General features: G+C 44.3%; 1 protein-coding gene across 5 annotated transcripts in view; it reads right to left on the bottom strand.

Annotated features, from left to right (window-relative positions):
- RABL6 (RAB, member RAS oncogene family like 6) overlaps positions 1-14,150 on the bottom strand; it is a 120,124-nt gene that overhangs the window by 85,170 nt on the left and 20,804 nt on the right. For all 5 annotated transcript variants that reach the window (XM_038374518.2, XM_038374522.2, XM_038374520.2 and 2 more), the window contains one exon: positions 3,273-3,320. In XM_038374518.2, the coding sequence (XP_038230446.1) occupies positions 3,273-3,320 (48 nt within the window). The remainder of the gene's footprint in view (positions 1-3,272; positions 3,321-14,150) is intronic.

The following is a 14,150-nucleotide window of genomic DNA, read 5'->3' as shown; positions in this document are numbered from 1 at the left end:
CAACCAAGGGTCACATACACCTAGGGTACATCAACTCATCTAGATATCTGCCCAATTTTGCAACAGGCAAATCACTAGTGAAGTCAGTACAAACTAAAATTTCATACAATGACTTCAAAAAAAGAAAAGGAGGACTTGTGGCACCTTAGAGACTAAAATTTATTTGCGCATAAGCTTTCATGAGCTACAGCTCACTTCATCGGAGGCATGCAGTGAGCTGTAGCTCACAAAAGCTTATGCGCAAATAAATTTGTTAGTCTCTAAGGTGCCACAAGTCCTCTTGTTCTTTCTGCGGATATAGACTATCACAGCTGCTACTCTGAAACCATACAATGACTTGTTTATACTGCTCTGTATACTATATACTGAAATGTAAGTACAAGATTTATATTCCAATTTATTTATTTTATAATTATACGGTAAAAATGAGAAAGTAAGCAAATTTTTCAGTACTAGTGTGCTGTGACACTTCTGTATTTTTTATGTCTGATTTTGTAAGCAAGTAATTTTTAAAGTGAGGTAACTTGAGTGTACGCAAGACAAAGACTCCTGAAAGGGGTACAGTAGTTTGGGAAGGTTGAGAGCCATTGGTTTGCATTACTCTGGGATGCACAGATTATTACTGTTTTGAAACAAGTTGTGACCTGACCCTGCCATTACCATAAAAGGGATGACTTAGGAACTAGTAATGAATGGCAGGAGTTACAAAATAGGTGACTATAGCTCTTGAAACATCTGGATTCAAGTAGCTGCCTTACAGAATCTGAATGCAAAAGCTTTCTGATTTGCATCAGTTATACAATTCACCCCAAAGCTGAGAGATGAGTCAGGACTGCATGGATTGTACTGATACAGTGGTAGGCAAAACACTGCTTTGTGAAATGAAGCTACAGCAAGTCCTCACAAGCACCACACTGCTGCTACCAGAGATTTCTACTCTTTAACCTCAGTAAAATAATCACAAAGTGATATTTCTTGGGACATAGTTTAGCAAAACTTCCAAAATCTTACACACACGTTATACACACGTACACCCTGGCAGCACTACATAGCAGATAAAAAGGTATCAAGCTGCTCTACAAGACAAAATTTGAAAAGTGTGTCCACTCGTGCATCTTTTTGTAGAACAGGTTAAGTCACCACCAGTGTACTGTAAAGAGAGAAATCAAAGTACTCAATGTGTATGCATTTAACCAGGTCAGATTTGTTAATATGTTAGTCTTCTATTTGATTTTCCCCTTGAAAGCAGAAAGACTTTTTCAGGAGTGGGGGTTCAAGTCATAATTTTAGGTGGGAATCAACATACAACTTCGAAATGCCACATTCAGAGTGTACGAGTTGGTGGCATTTTCAAAGGCAGTCTTGTAAATGCAGCACACTGCACAACTCTAAGTATACACATTACACAGGATCCTCTAGGAGAGGGTAAAGCAAGGATCAGATCCCATCAGCATTCTACTGCAACAGCACTGGAGGCTTTGCTAAGAAATGGCTATGGTCTAGACTAGTGTCACTCTCACCCAAAGCATCATGCAGGAGGATTTTTTGGCCTGAGTGCACATGAAGAAAAATTAAATGAGATCATATTAAAGGATGAAACAGTGAGATATGAACAATTCCTTAATGGCTAGTTTGCATTTTTGCTTGAGGTGCATTTGTCACAGAATTGCACTACTGTCAGAGTTGGATTGCATTACACTGCATTAATTAAGCAGATGAATCTGTAACTACATAAAAAACTTGGGTTTGTTTATTCCATAAACAGGGATTCTAACAATGACATTTTCCCCTTTAAACTTCAGGCACACTCCACCACCGGAAGTCAATGTGACTGAACTGGTATTAACTTCTGCAAATGCCAGGTCTGTTTTAGCCTGTTTTGCCACCAGGATGACAAATCTTTGGAGTTTAAAGTGCAGCTCTGCTCTGAGAAGTAACTCAGAAATAAAATAAAAGATACTGGCATCGCAGGGTCACAAGTTCACAGTCTCAATTACTTCATACCAGATTTGTCTATAGGGAAGTTTTAAAAAAAAAAAATAAAATAAAAAAAGATGGACCTCCTGGATGCCAGCCCTGCATGCTTAGGGTAACTTCTGAAAGTCAAGCTGGGGTCTGGCTTGTACTTCACCAGTAACCCTGATTCAACTGAGCTCTAATAAAGATTAATTTAAAGCGCACGTGAGTGACACACTTCTGTACACTTTGAGATAAAAGACAGTGCTCCTGGGATTTAATTCATGGTTCTGATGAGGGTACGGAAGCCAGAACAGATTCCAGCTGAGTCTCCCAAGGCTCTAAGGGTTCTGCAGGAATGGAAAAACAGGAGTAAGATGATAAAAATGTAAATTTTCATCATTAGTCAGCAGATCTGATCCAGATCACAAAGGATTACATAAAGGGCAGATCTGCAGAGTAAGGGAGTGCTATATTTACAAAGTCACTTTTCTAACCGTTACTGCACTTTTAAAAGGATATATGTTTAAGTCATTTTCCCAAATCAAACGCAACTTCAGTTCATGCAAAAGAATGTGCTGCTATAAATGGAATTCATATGCAACTCTTTTCTGCCAACAGCTTCTGACTGTGTTTGGTACAGATTTTGGCTTCCTAAGAACTAGAAATACAGTTCTTTTTCTGATATGCTATCATGTTTTAAAAGCTACATCTTGTCATCACATGCAAATACTCAACTCCCAAAGACTTTGTTCAAAAATGTATATATTTTAAAATACATGCTGTTTTTTTCCCCCATAGGCATGTTATAAAAATGGTTTAGATTAGTACACAGAAAATGCAATAATTTAAGCGGATCCAAGTCATTCACTTTAAAAAAACCCAACAAAACCACCACTATTTTGCACAGCGAAACTGCGATTATTCCTTCAAAAAGACAGTTCAATGGGTACTACTATAAACAGAATGAACTAGTGGCCTAAAAAGGGAGAGGAAATTAATTTTACCAAACATACTAGGAATCAAATCATTTGATCCATTTTTGAATGAATGAAGCCAACTCGGTGAGAAGTTCAGGCTTTTTGCAACTGCTTCTAAATTCTTTGTTCACCCTGAAGTTAAGATGGCAAATCTGAGCCTCTCTGGTAATGAGGGAGAATTCCCAGCCCTGCAAGATTACTTCAGGAAATTAACACAAACATTACTATCAAAGAAAGGAAAGCAAATAGTTTCTAAATTTCAAATAAAAATTCTTCTAATTTAAGTTTTAAAAAAAGGAACTAAGTAGCATTTGAAAGGAAACAGTAAGACTTTACCTTTGTCAACTACGTCCCAGACTTCAACCTTTACGATATCATCAGTGGCTAGAAGTGGAATAAGGACACAAAACTTTAGAAGGGAGGATTTGGAAAAAACAAACAAAACACTAACCCAAAGAAATATGTTACAAAGCTAAAAGAAACAGAATATCTAAGTGCAAATAAAAAAGCCTTAAAAACCTCACAGCATTCCCTCTCTGATGTACTTCAAATGCTGCTCTCTTTAAAGAGCCCCTTGAAAATTCCTCGTAATAGATAAGAGATTTATAGACAATTTTTTAAATTAAGTTGCAAATTTGGAAAACATTACTTCATGAGCGCATCAAAACCTCATTTGGATTCTTTTTTGTATCATACAGAGAACTGCCACCATCTTTAAAGACTAGAAGTTAATTAAATGCTGAGAACAAAGATCTTTGTGACAGAAAACTTCAGAGTAGAGGTATTCTAAGGGAGATCAACTTTACTAATATTTTTAAAACCCTCACACAAATGCACCAAACAGGAATTGAAACATATATCAAACAAGTCACACACACAAGGTCTGTTTCTGTGTGAATTCCAAGTCATATTAGCTTACTCTTCTGAAAAAAAAATAATATTTTTACTCTTGAAAGCACTACAGAGCCAACAGCTATAGGAGAGTAAACTGGATTTGTCTGACTCAGATTTATTAATTATGTTCCAATTGCAGAAACTGTATTACTAATGATGCACGAGCCAGAAACAGCTCAGCTTCATAGTGCAGGGTAAGCAGTTGCAGTTAGAAGGCCATACTTTTGATCAGTCTGAGTAAGTGATCTGATACCATAAGTAACACAGACCCCCACAACGCCTTTGTTAAAGAGTTTCTTTTCAGAGAAGTGCCACACTAGGGACTGAAACAACAAATTTGTACTGGCAAAACCTACAAGTACACAGCAATTGAGCAAAGATTGAGCAATTGAGCACAGTGGAACAAGTAAAAAAAAAATTCCCCATCACACTGATTAAATTTAACCAACTATGACTTTCAATCCAGGAAACCATGCATGTTGGTTTAGCTAACAAGTATGAAAATCCTGTAAAAAAGAGTAACCAGTACAAAGAGAAAAGGTTTCTTTGAAATTATACATGATTGCCCATATAGTGATAGCCAATCTAGCCCAATATAGTGCCCATATTTAAAAAAGTGAAGAACGAACCTGGGGAACTACAGACCAGTCAGCCTCATTTCAGTCCTCGGCAAAAACCTGGAGCAAGTCCTCAAGAATCCATTTTGAAGCACTTGGAGAACAGGAAGGTGATCAGGAACAGTCAACATGGATTCACCAAGGGCAAGTCATACCTGGCCAACCTGATTGGCTCTGTGGATGTGATACATCTTGACTTTAGCAAAGCTTTTCATACAGTGTCCTACGGTATTCCTGCCAGCAAGTTAAAGTATAGATTGGATGAATGGACCGTAAGGTGGATAGAAAGCTGGCTAGGTTGTTGGGCTCAACTGGTAGTGATCAACAGCTCAATGTTTAGTTGGCAGCTGGTATCAAGCGGAGTACCCCAGGGGTTGTCCTGTGGCCGGTTTTGTTCAACATCTTTATTAATGATCTGGATGATGGGATGAATTGCACCCTGAACAAGTTCATGGATGACACTAAGCTGAGGGGAGAGGTAGATACACTGGAGGGAAGGGATAGGGTCCAGAGTGACCTAGACAAATTGGAGAATTGGGCCAAAAGAAATCTGATGAGGTTCAACAAGGACAAGTGCAGAGTCCTGTACTTAGGAAGGAAGAATCCCATGCCCCGCTACAGGCTGGGGATAAACTGGCTAAGCGGCAGTTCTGGAGAAAAGGACCTGGGGATTACAGTGGATGAGAAGCTGGATATACGAGTCAACAGCATGCCCTTGTTGCCAAGAAGGCTAATGGCATATTGGGCTGCATTTGTAGGAGCACGGCCAGCAGATCGAGGGAAGTGATTATTCCCCTCTATTCGGCACTGGTGAGGCCTCATCTGGAGTATTGTGTCCAGTTTTGGGGCCCCCACAACAGAAAGGATGTGGACAAATTGGAGAGAGTTCAGCGGAGGGCAACAAAAGTGATTAGGGGGCTGGGGCACATGATTTATGAGGAGAGGCTGAGGGGACTGGGCTTATTTAGTCTGCAAAAAAGAAGAGTGATGGGGGGATTTGATAGCAGCCTTCAACTACCTGAAGAGAGGTTCCAAAGAGGATGGAGCTAGGCTGTTCTCAGTGGTGGCAGATGACAGACCAAGGAGCAATGGTCTCAAGTTGCAATGGGGGAGGTCTAGGTTGGATATTAGGAAACACTTTCACTAGGAGGGTGGTGAAGCACTAGGGAGGTGGTGGAATCTCCATCCTTACAGGTTTTTAAGGTCAGGCTTGACAAAGCCCTGGCTGGGATGATTTAGTTGGGGTTGGTCCTGCTTTGAGCAGTGGATTGGACTACTTGACCTTTTGAGGTCTCTTCCAATCCTATTCTTCTATGATTTTATGATTGCATCTCATCTTTGGCTTAGGGCTAGTCAACACTTGCAATGCTAAAGCACTGCCACAGCAGCGCTTCAATGTGGCTTGTATAGTCACAGCAGAGCACTGGGAGAGAGTTCCCCCTGTGCTCAAAAAACCCACCACACCTGAAACTTGCTGCACTCAGGAGTTTAGGTGTTCTAATGACCCAACCACTCCCAGTCTTTATTCAGGCCTAAACTGGTGGTATTTAGTTTGCAAACTAATTCCAGTTCTGCAGCATCATGTTGGAGTCTGTTTTTCAAGCTTTTTGGTGAAGAATTGCCACTTTGAGGTCTGTTATTGAATGACCAGAGAGACTGAAGTGTTCTCCTACTGATTTTTGAATGTTTTGTTTCCAGATTCAGATTTGTCCATTTATTCTTTTGCATAGAGACTGTCTGGTTTGGCCAATGTACATGACAGAGGGGTATTGCTGGCACATGATGATGTCCCTTGAATAGATATGTGGACAGAGTTGGCACTGGGGTTTGTAGCAGGGTTTGGTCCCTGGGTTGGTGGGTTTGTTGTGGTATGTAGTTGCTGGTTTGCTTCAGGTTGGGGGCTGTCTGTAAGCAAGGACTGGCCTGTCTCCCAAGGTCTGTGAGAGTGAGGGGTCGTCCTTCAGGATAGGTTGAAGATCCTTGATGATGCGTTGGAGAGGTTTTAGTTGGGGGCTGTAAGTGATGGCTAGCAGTGTTCTGTTACTTTCTTTGTGGGGCCTGACTTGTAGTAGATGACTTCTGGGTACCATTCTGGCTCTGTCAATCTGTTTCTTCACTTCACCAGGTGGGTATTGCAGTTTTAAGAACGCTTGATAAAGATTCTGTAGGTGTTTGTCTCTGTCTGAGGGATTGGAGCAAATGTGGGTGTATTTTAGAGCTTGGCTGTAGACAATGGATTGTGTGATGTGGTCTGGATGAAATCTGGAGGCATGTAGGCAAGTATAGCAGTCCACAGGTTTCCGGTATAGGGTGGGGTTTATGTGACCATCGCTTATTAGCACTGTAGCGTCTAGGAAGTGGACCTCTTGTGTGGACTGGTCCAGGCTGAGGTTAATGGTAGGGTGGAAATCATTGAAATCTTGGTGGAATTCGACTTGGGACACCATTGTAAGACCTAACCACATCAGCTACACCATTCGGGGCTCATTCACCTGCACATCTACCAATGTGATATATGCCATAATATGCCAGCCCCTCTGCCGTGTACATTGGTCAAACCGGACATTCTCTACGCAAAAGAATAAATGGACACAAATCTGACATCAGGAATCATAACATTCAAAACCCAGTAGGAGAACACTTCAGTCTCTCTGGTCACTCAATAACAGACCTCAAAATGGCAATTCTTCAACAAAAAAAACTTCAAAAACAGACTCCAACATGAAGCTGCAGAACTGGAATTAAATTTGCAAACTAGATACCACGAGATTAGGCCTGAATAAAGACTGGGAGTGGTTGGGTCATTACAAAACCTAAACTTAATTCCCCCCAATACCAATTTCTCCCTACTGTTACTCGCACTTTCTTGTCAACTGTCTGTAATGGGCTGCTCTTACCGCTTCAAAAGAGATTTCTCCTCCCTTGGTATCCTGCTGCTAATTGATTTATCTCATTAGATTGACTTAACACTTGGTAAAGCAACCCACATCCTTTCATGTATTTATACTTGCTCCTGTATCTTTTACTTCATACATCTGATGAAGTGGGTTCTAGCCCATGAAAGCTTATGCCCAAATAAATTTGTTAGTCTCTAAGGTGCCACAAGGACTCCTTGTTTTTTGATACAGACTAACACAACCACCACTGAAACTGGGTTAAATGTTATTTTTCTATGCTAAAAATGAACAGTAGTTATACCAATTGTTACACCCAACACACAGTCTAGTTTTTAATTAGCCACTGCATTCCTGACTATATCATGAACGTACAAGCAGATTAGCAGCTCTTAGTGCTGCTGGGTTAGCCTTTGACACAGAAGACATTATGGGCAGGATTCCACCTAAGTTGCTTCTGAAGCAAGTATCTACACTGGGAGAGTTACAGCACTGCTCAGAGAGAACTGAAGGGAAACCACTGTTGTGCGTTCACACTATCAGCTGTCTGAGCAATAGTACTTGCGGCACTTACAGTGGTATTCGGAGCACTGCACTCTGGGCAGCTATCCCACAGAGCATCTCTTTCTCTTCTGCCACTAAGACGTGGGATGGCAGAGAGGGTCATGGGGCATCCTGGGTCCTGTCCCAGTGCCCCTTAATGATGCATTGCTTCACATCCCAGAAATCCCTGTGCTTCAATCAATTTGGCACCATATTTCTATGGTTTCTGTATTGCGCTCCCTGCCTCCTCGGGCTGCAAGAATGGATCCCAAACTGTTGACCAGTATGCTGCTCGCTCCAACCAACACGTCACGAGTGGCAGTGGAGTTATTCCTTAAACTACAAAGGTAAGAGCAGCGAGACACTGATCTCCCCACACATAGTAGCTACAACACAAGATTACCTGTGGCATTCACGGAGGTGCTGACCACAGAGGAACAGCACTTTTGGGCTCGGGAAACAAGCACTGAGTGGTGGGGATCACATTGTGATGCACGTCTGGAATGACGAGCAGTGGCTGTAGAACTTTCATATGAGGAAATCCACATTTATGGGACTGTGTGATGAGCTCGCCCCAGCCCTGCAGCGCAAGGACAGGAGAATGAGAGCTGCCCTGTCGTTGGAGAAGCACGTGGCAATTGCACCGTGAAAGCTGGCTACTCCAGGCTGCTACCGATCAGTCACTAACCAGTTCGGAGTGGGAAAGTCGACCGTTGGACTCGTATTGACGGAAGTCCGCAGTGCCATTAATCGTACCCTGCTTTGAAAAGCCGTGACTCTAGGCAAGGTGCGTGACACTGTGGATGGCTTTTCACAAATGGCCTTCCCTAACTGCGGAGGGGCAACAGATGGCACACATATTCCAATTCTTGCACCAGGCCACCGAGTACATTAATCGCAAGGGGTATTTCTCAATGATTCTCCAGGCACTTGTGGATCACCGATCACTGTGGGCATTTCACAGACATTAACACAGGCTAGTCCGGAAAGATGCAGGACGCACGCATCTTTCAGAACACTGACCTGTTCAGGAAGCTGCAAGCAAGGACTTTCTTCCCAGACCAGAAGATCACTGAAGGGGAAGTCGAAATGCCCACTGTGATCCTGGGAGACCCTGCCTACCCCTTAATGCCGTGGCTTATTAAGCAATACACAGGGCAACATGACAGCAGCAAGGAGAGGTTCAACAACAGGCTGAGCAAGTGCAGAATGACTATGGAGTGTGCTTTTGGCCGTTTAAAAGCCCGCTGGCACGGCCTCCATGGGAAGCTGGACCTGGCTGATGACAATATTCCTATACTTATAGGCACATGCTGTACGCTCCATAATATTTGTGATGGGAAGGGTGAACGCTTGACTCAGGACTGGACCGCAGAGATTCAGAACCTGGAGGCTGAGTTTGAACAGCCAGAGACCAGGGCAATTAGAGGGGCGCACTGTGGGGCCATAAGGATCAGCGATGCCTTGAGGCAGCAACTTGAAGCTGAAAGCCACTAATATTTTGTTGCTATGCTCCGGAGTGCAGTGCTTGTAATGTCTGCACCAATCACCTGCTAGCGACACAATATGGAAGTTTAATATAATTGTATGTTGCTTTGCAGGGCTCTTTTTGCTTTCAATTAATAGAATAAAGATTGCTTTCAAACCAACAATTCTTTTATTAAAAAACAACAACTAGAGGAGTATGTCAAACCAAAAACCCATCAACAGTGACGGGATGGTGGAAGGGATGGTCCCAGGAAGAGGAGGGGTCCCGGGATGGCTAAAGATTTTGTATGTCCAGGGATCATATCCAACCTTCCTCTTTGGAGTACAATGTAGCTGGTACTGTACTTCAGCAGGGCCAAACTGCAGAGGGATGGGTGTTCAGTGCAGTGGGAGTCCGCAGTGCTGGACTGTGAGGAAGGACGAGTGGAATGCTGCAGGTAGAGACTGGAGCCAGGAGGTTGATAAGAGTATTGGCAGTGTCTGGGAGGAGGATGAGAAAGTTTTGCAACAGCGGCGGTCAGGCACGGAGCTGCTCAGCTTGAAGAGCTAGTATAGCGTGGAGCATGTCCTCTTGGCCCTCCATAACCTTTAAGAGCCACTCCATGGCTTCATTCTGGCATGCTACATTCTCCTTTCAGTCCCTCTTCTTGCTGTCCCACCACTCCTTCAATTCCTGTTTCTCAGCAGCGGAGTGCATCATAACATCATACAGAAAGTCCTCTTTAGTTCTTCTTGGTTGCTTTCTAATTCTGCGCAGCCGTTCTGCCGCTGATAACGAAGAGGGAGGCTGGGCTCCAAAGGTCATCTCTGTGAAGTTTAAACACATTTTACAGAAGCAGTATTGTTTGCAATACAGACAACACTGATTCAGTGCTTTAAAACACAGCCAGTACTCACACACCTGTCACTAACTGGCTGACCCCAAGCAAGCACACATGAGTCACGAGACCCCAAAAAGGTGAGCAGCCACAGGGGAGGGTAAATCACTCTTCCTGGACCCTGCTGTACACTGGGCACATGGTTCTTGGGGAAAGCCAGCACTGTAAGGGGGGGGGGAAGGCTGATAATCATTCCTATCCCCACACTTTCCACAGGATGTGATCATTATGGAAGATATCTCGCTGCTGAGGGTCAGCACGGAATCAAGGGAGGGTCTTAACAACTCGCTTCAGTGATTCTCAATCTAATCCACTTACCAAGGGCCTCCTTTCTTGTTTGCACTTCACAAACATCGACAGCTGTGCCTGACTAGCCACCTCCAGGATAGAAAAGAGTTCCTGGCTGCATGCATCTCTGACCTCCAAGTCATCCTTTGCCTCTGCGTCTCCTCACCCTCGTTCAAGATTTCCTACTCCTGGCTTGGTCCACTATCAACTGGCATGCGAGCCACCAACGTATCCACAGGGGCCTTTGCAGTGAAGTTGGGGTTGCCGCCACGTATCACATCCAGCTCTTTGTAGAGCCGGCAGCTCCACGTGGGCGCAGCACCGTAGTGGCCGTTTGCCTCCTGCACCTTGTGGTAGGCATTCCACAGCTCCTTCACTTTGACCCTGTGCTGCAGTGTGTCCCGGTCATGACCCCTTTCTGTCATGCATCGTGAAATCTGTCCTTAAGTATCCTAATTCCTACGGCTGGAGAGCAGCTGGGACTGGACAGCCTCCTCTCCCCAAATGCTGATGAGGTCCAGCACCTCATCACTGCTCCAAGCGGGGGATCGCCTGATGCGTGGAGCAAGCCTGGCCACCTGAAAAGATGCGCTGAGACCACTGCACGCGTCACCGAGCAAACAGGAAGGGAACTTTCAAAATTCCCAAGGAATTTAAGCGGTGGGATGATGGTTGGTCACCTGAGGGCAAGGCAGTAGAGTTCAAACCAATGACCAGAGAGGTGAGAACAGGCACTGTGGGGTACCTCCCAGAGGCCAATCGCAGCACTGTCATCGACCACGGTGTCGTCACTGGCACCACAACGCAGTAGCCCTGGACAGAAAGCTCGATGCTGCTCATCGGGGTGGTTTTTTTACAACGTGACAACTGTGCAGTTTCTGCGCACTCAATGGCTTGGCAGTGCGTACACCTTGGGAGTTACAGCGCAGAATGCTGCTTTACTGCACAGGAACTTGCCAGTATAGACAAGGCCTAAAGCTTACCAAATTCCACAGACAAGAGACCAATGGATAAGCAAAACAGTTTGGTTTGTCCTCAGAAGAAAAAATCCACATCCCTCTAATAAACTGAATTCTTTGCCAGCAGTCTAAGATTTCAGAATAATCACAAAGAACAACTTAAGGATCTCAGAATAGTTGATTGAAATTTAATTAGTCTTGGGAAATGACTGACATGGTCTTCCTCAGGATCGTTATTCACACAGCATGAGTGTGGCACAGGCAACAGAAATTGTAGTCTTCCCCCTAACAGAAGAAGTCAGCCAGCAAGACAGTAATTAGGTCTGGGCTGACTTCTCAAAATGCCCACATCTTGTCTATCTTCAGTGGGAAGTTTTTCACAGCAGGAAACATCTCTTATTATGTTTGTTAAAAGCTGTGAGGTTTATTTTTTTTACTGCACTGAGTAATTTTTAATAAGATCAGCAAGTGAAATTCTTTCCCATTAATTATCTCTAAAAGTACAAAACAATTATTTTCCTTAAAGTGAAACAAACTGACAGCAAGAGACAAAATGTAGGCTCTGTAATCTCTCAAGTGTCCATCAGACTCCTCTCTCCCCACCGCATATTTCACCTTGAGAAAAGCCCTTCACTTTGCAATACACATGGCTGTCATTTCCAAACACCAAGTTCTGTTATAACAGAGCATTACATTAACTTTGGCCTTACACAAAAATTGCCTTCAGTTATTGGATTCCCAGCAAAACCAGCCTGCTAAATGGCCTGCCTCTATACTAGAAAAAATGGAACCTGGGATCCAACAAGTACAGATGCAATCCAGTGTTTGGAAACAAATTGCTTGACTTCCCTCTACTTATGGAGCACAGTTTTCAAATATTTTGTGCATGTAATTTGATTGCCTAATTAGTGCGAGTGCATGCACAAAGCAAGTAATTGGTGCTGTAAGTTGGGGTGGCGGGGGCGGGGGAAGTATTTGTTTTTAAAATCAGACCTCAGTTTCCATTGCAGTATTTATGAAAAGTATGTGCATTATCCCTTTTGCTTAGAGTAAAGGCAGGGGGCGGGGGAAATCACCACACACTGTTTACCTACAACATGAAAAAATATTGCTTCTACAGATGTAGCCACCATTTGGATGTTAAATGCCTTTAGGTTTGCCCACTACCATGGAAAAAAGAATTTCCCCGTTTCTTATTTTGATCTCTTACAGCTCTGCTAGTAAAATAGTCTGGAACATACTCCAAACTATTTTCAAAGTCTTTCTTGTATTCCATGAAGTGAGCTGTAGCTCACGAAAGCTTATGCTCAAACAAATTTGTTAGTCTCTAAGGTGCCACAAATACTCCTTTTCTTTTTACAATAAGACTGACATTCCAAGAAGCCAGAGGGGGAAGAGAGCTGAGTGACCGGTCTCTGCCTTACACAAGGAAGTACCAGCAGAGCCTTTATGCACTGCAGATGCTGCAAGACCATGTCTAAGTTGCGCAGCCGAGTAAGTGCCTTATGCCAGCTGATGTGAGACAAACAGAAAGAGGTGCTCCTAAAGTAAAGGTACATAGGGGTGTGACAGAGTCCAGATCTGATGCTCTGGAACTTCTCTTTATGACGACAGACAGGACTCAGAGTAGCACGATTCCCCTCAGGGCATGCTGTCCAGAGCAAGGAGTCCCCTGTCCCATCTCCCCCCCTCCCCCTGAATCCCCAACAGCAGACTGCCCAGGTTCCAGCAACCCCTCCCTCCAGAGCCCTGCCACTGGACCTGCTCCACACAGTTTTGCTACTGTCCTGCCAGGCAGAGACGCATGCCTGCTGTTAATGGGGGGCACAATTTAAAGGTTTGGCCATCCCCAGAAAAGCTCGAGCCCCCCCCCCCCACACACACACACACACACCTCTCCCAAGCAGACCTCCCACTTACCTTCAATCTCCCCTTCTGGAAACCAGTGGTCCCTCCCTGCAGCTCCCAGCTGTTGCTCCTGCCTCTCCCCAAGCGCAGCTCCCCAGCCTGGCCACACCATGTGACCGAGTGGGCCTGGCAAAACTTGGAACCGCAGTCTGCCTGCGCTGGCACACTGCGAGTTGGGAAGCCAGGCTCTGGAGGTCCAGCTGCCCCTAGCAGAGGCCAGCCGCTCTACAGCGCCAATTTTGCAGGAAAAAAATGAAATTCTGTGCAGAGCATTAATTCTGTGAAAATTCTGCATTGCGCAGTGGTGCAGAATTCCCCCAGGAGTAACAGCTGGGAAGACCAAACCTTTTAAATTCTAGTCAGGGTAGATCAGCCAGAGCCATTGGCAGAGCGGAAGCAATAGAAGGCAGCCACAGAATCGGTTTAGTAACAGAAAAGTCTACTTACGCCTTTGCAGACCAAATTATTTAATATGCTATTTAGCTCCAAGGGGATGATTTTGGGGTGCAACTCTGGGAGGCAAAGCACAAAACCCACAGTCTGGAATTGGGAGGGTGCAGCTAATGGGGCTTTAAACCACCTCTGACCCCCCTATAATAGCTTAGAATTGGGAGGGTGCAAAGCAGCCCTCAATGAAAGGTGTCTGCTTAAGTTATTGCAGCCCAAGATCAGCTGCCTACAAGTGGCAGTGCAACCCAGAACTGCAGGCATTGCAGTATGCCAGGGTGGACCAGGTCCGAGGCCT

This window comes from Dermochelys coriacea, chromosome 16, assembly GCF_009764565.3.
Source record: "Dermochelys coriacea isolate rDerCor1 chromosome 16, rDerCor1.pri.v4, whole genome shotgun sequence".
NCBI classification, from domain to species: domain Eukaryota; kingdom Metazoa; phylum Chordata; order Testudines; family Dermochelyidae; genus Dermochelys; species Dermochelys coriacea.
Note: the sequence above shows the minus strand (reverse complement) of the source record. Positions and strands in the feature narration are given on the sequence as shown.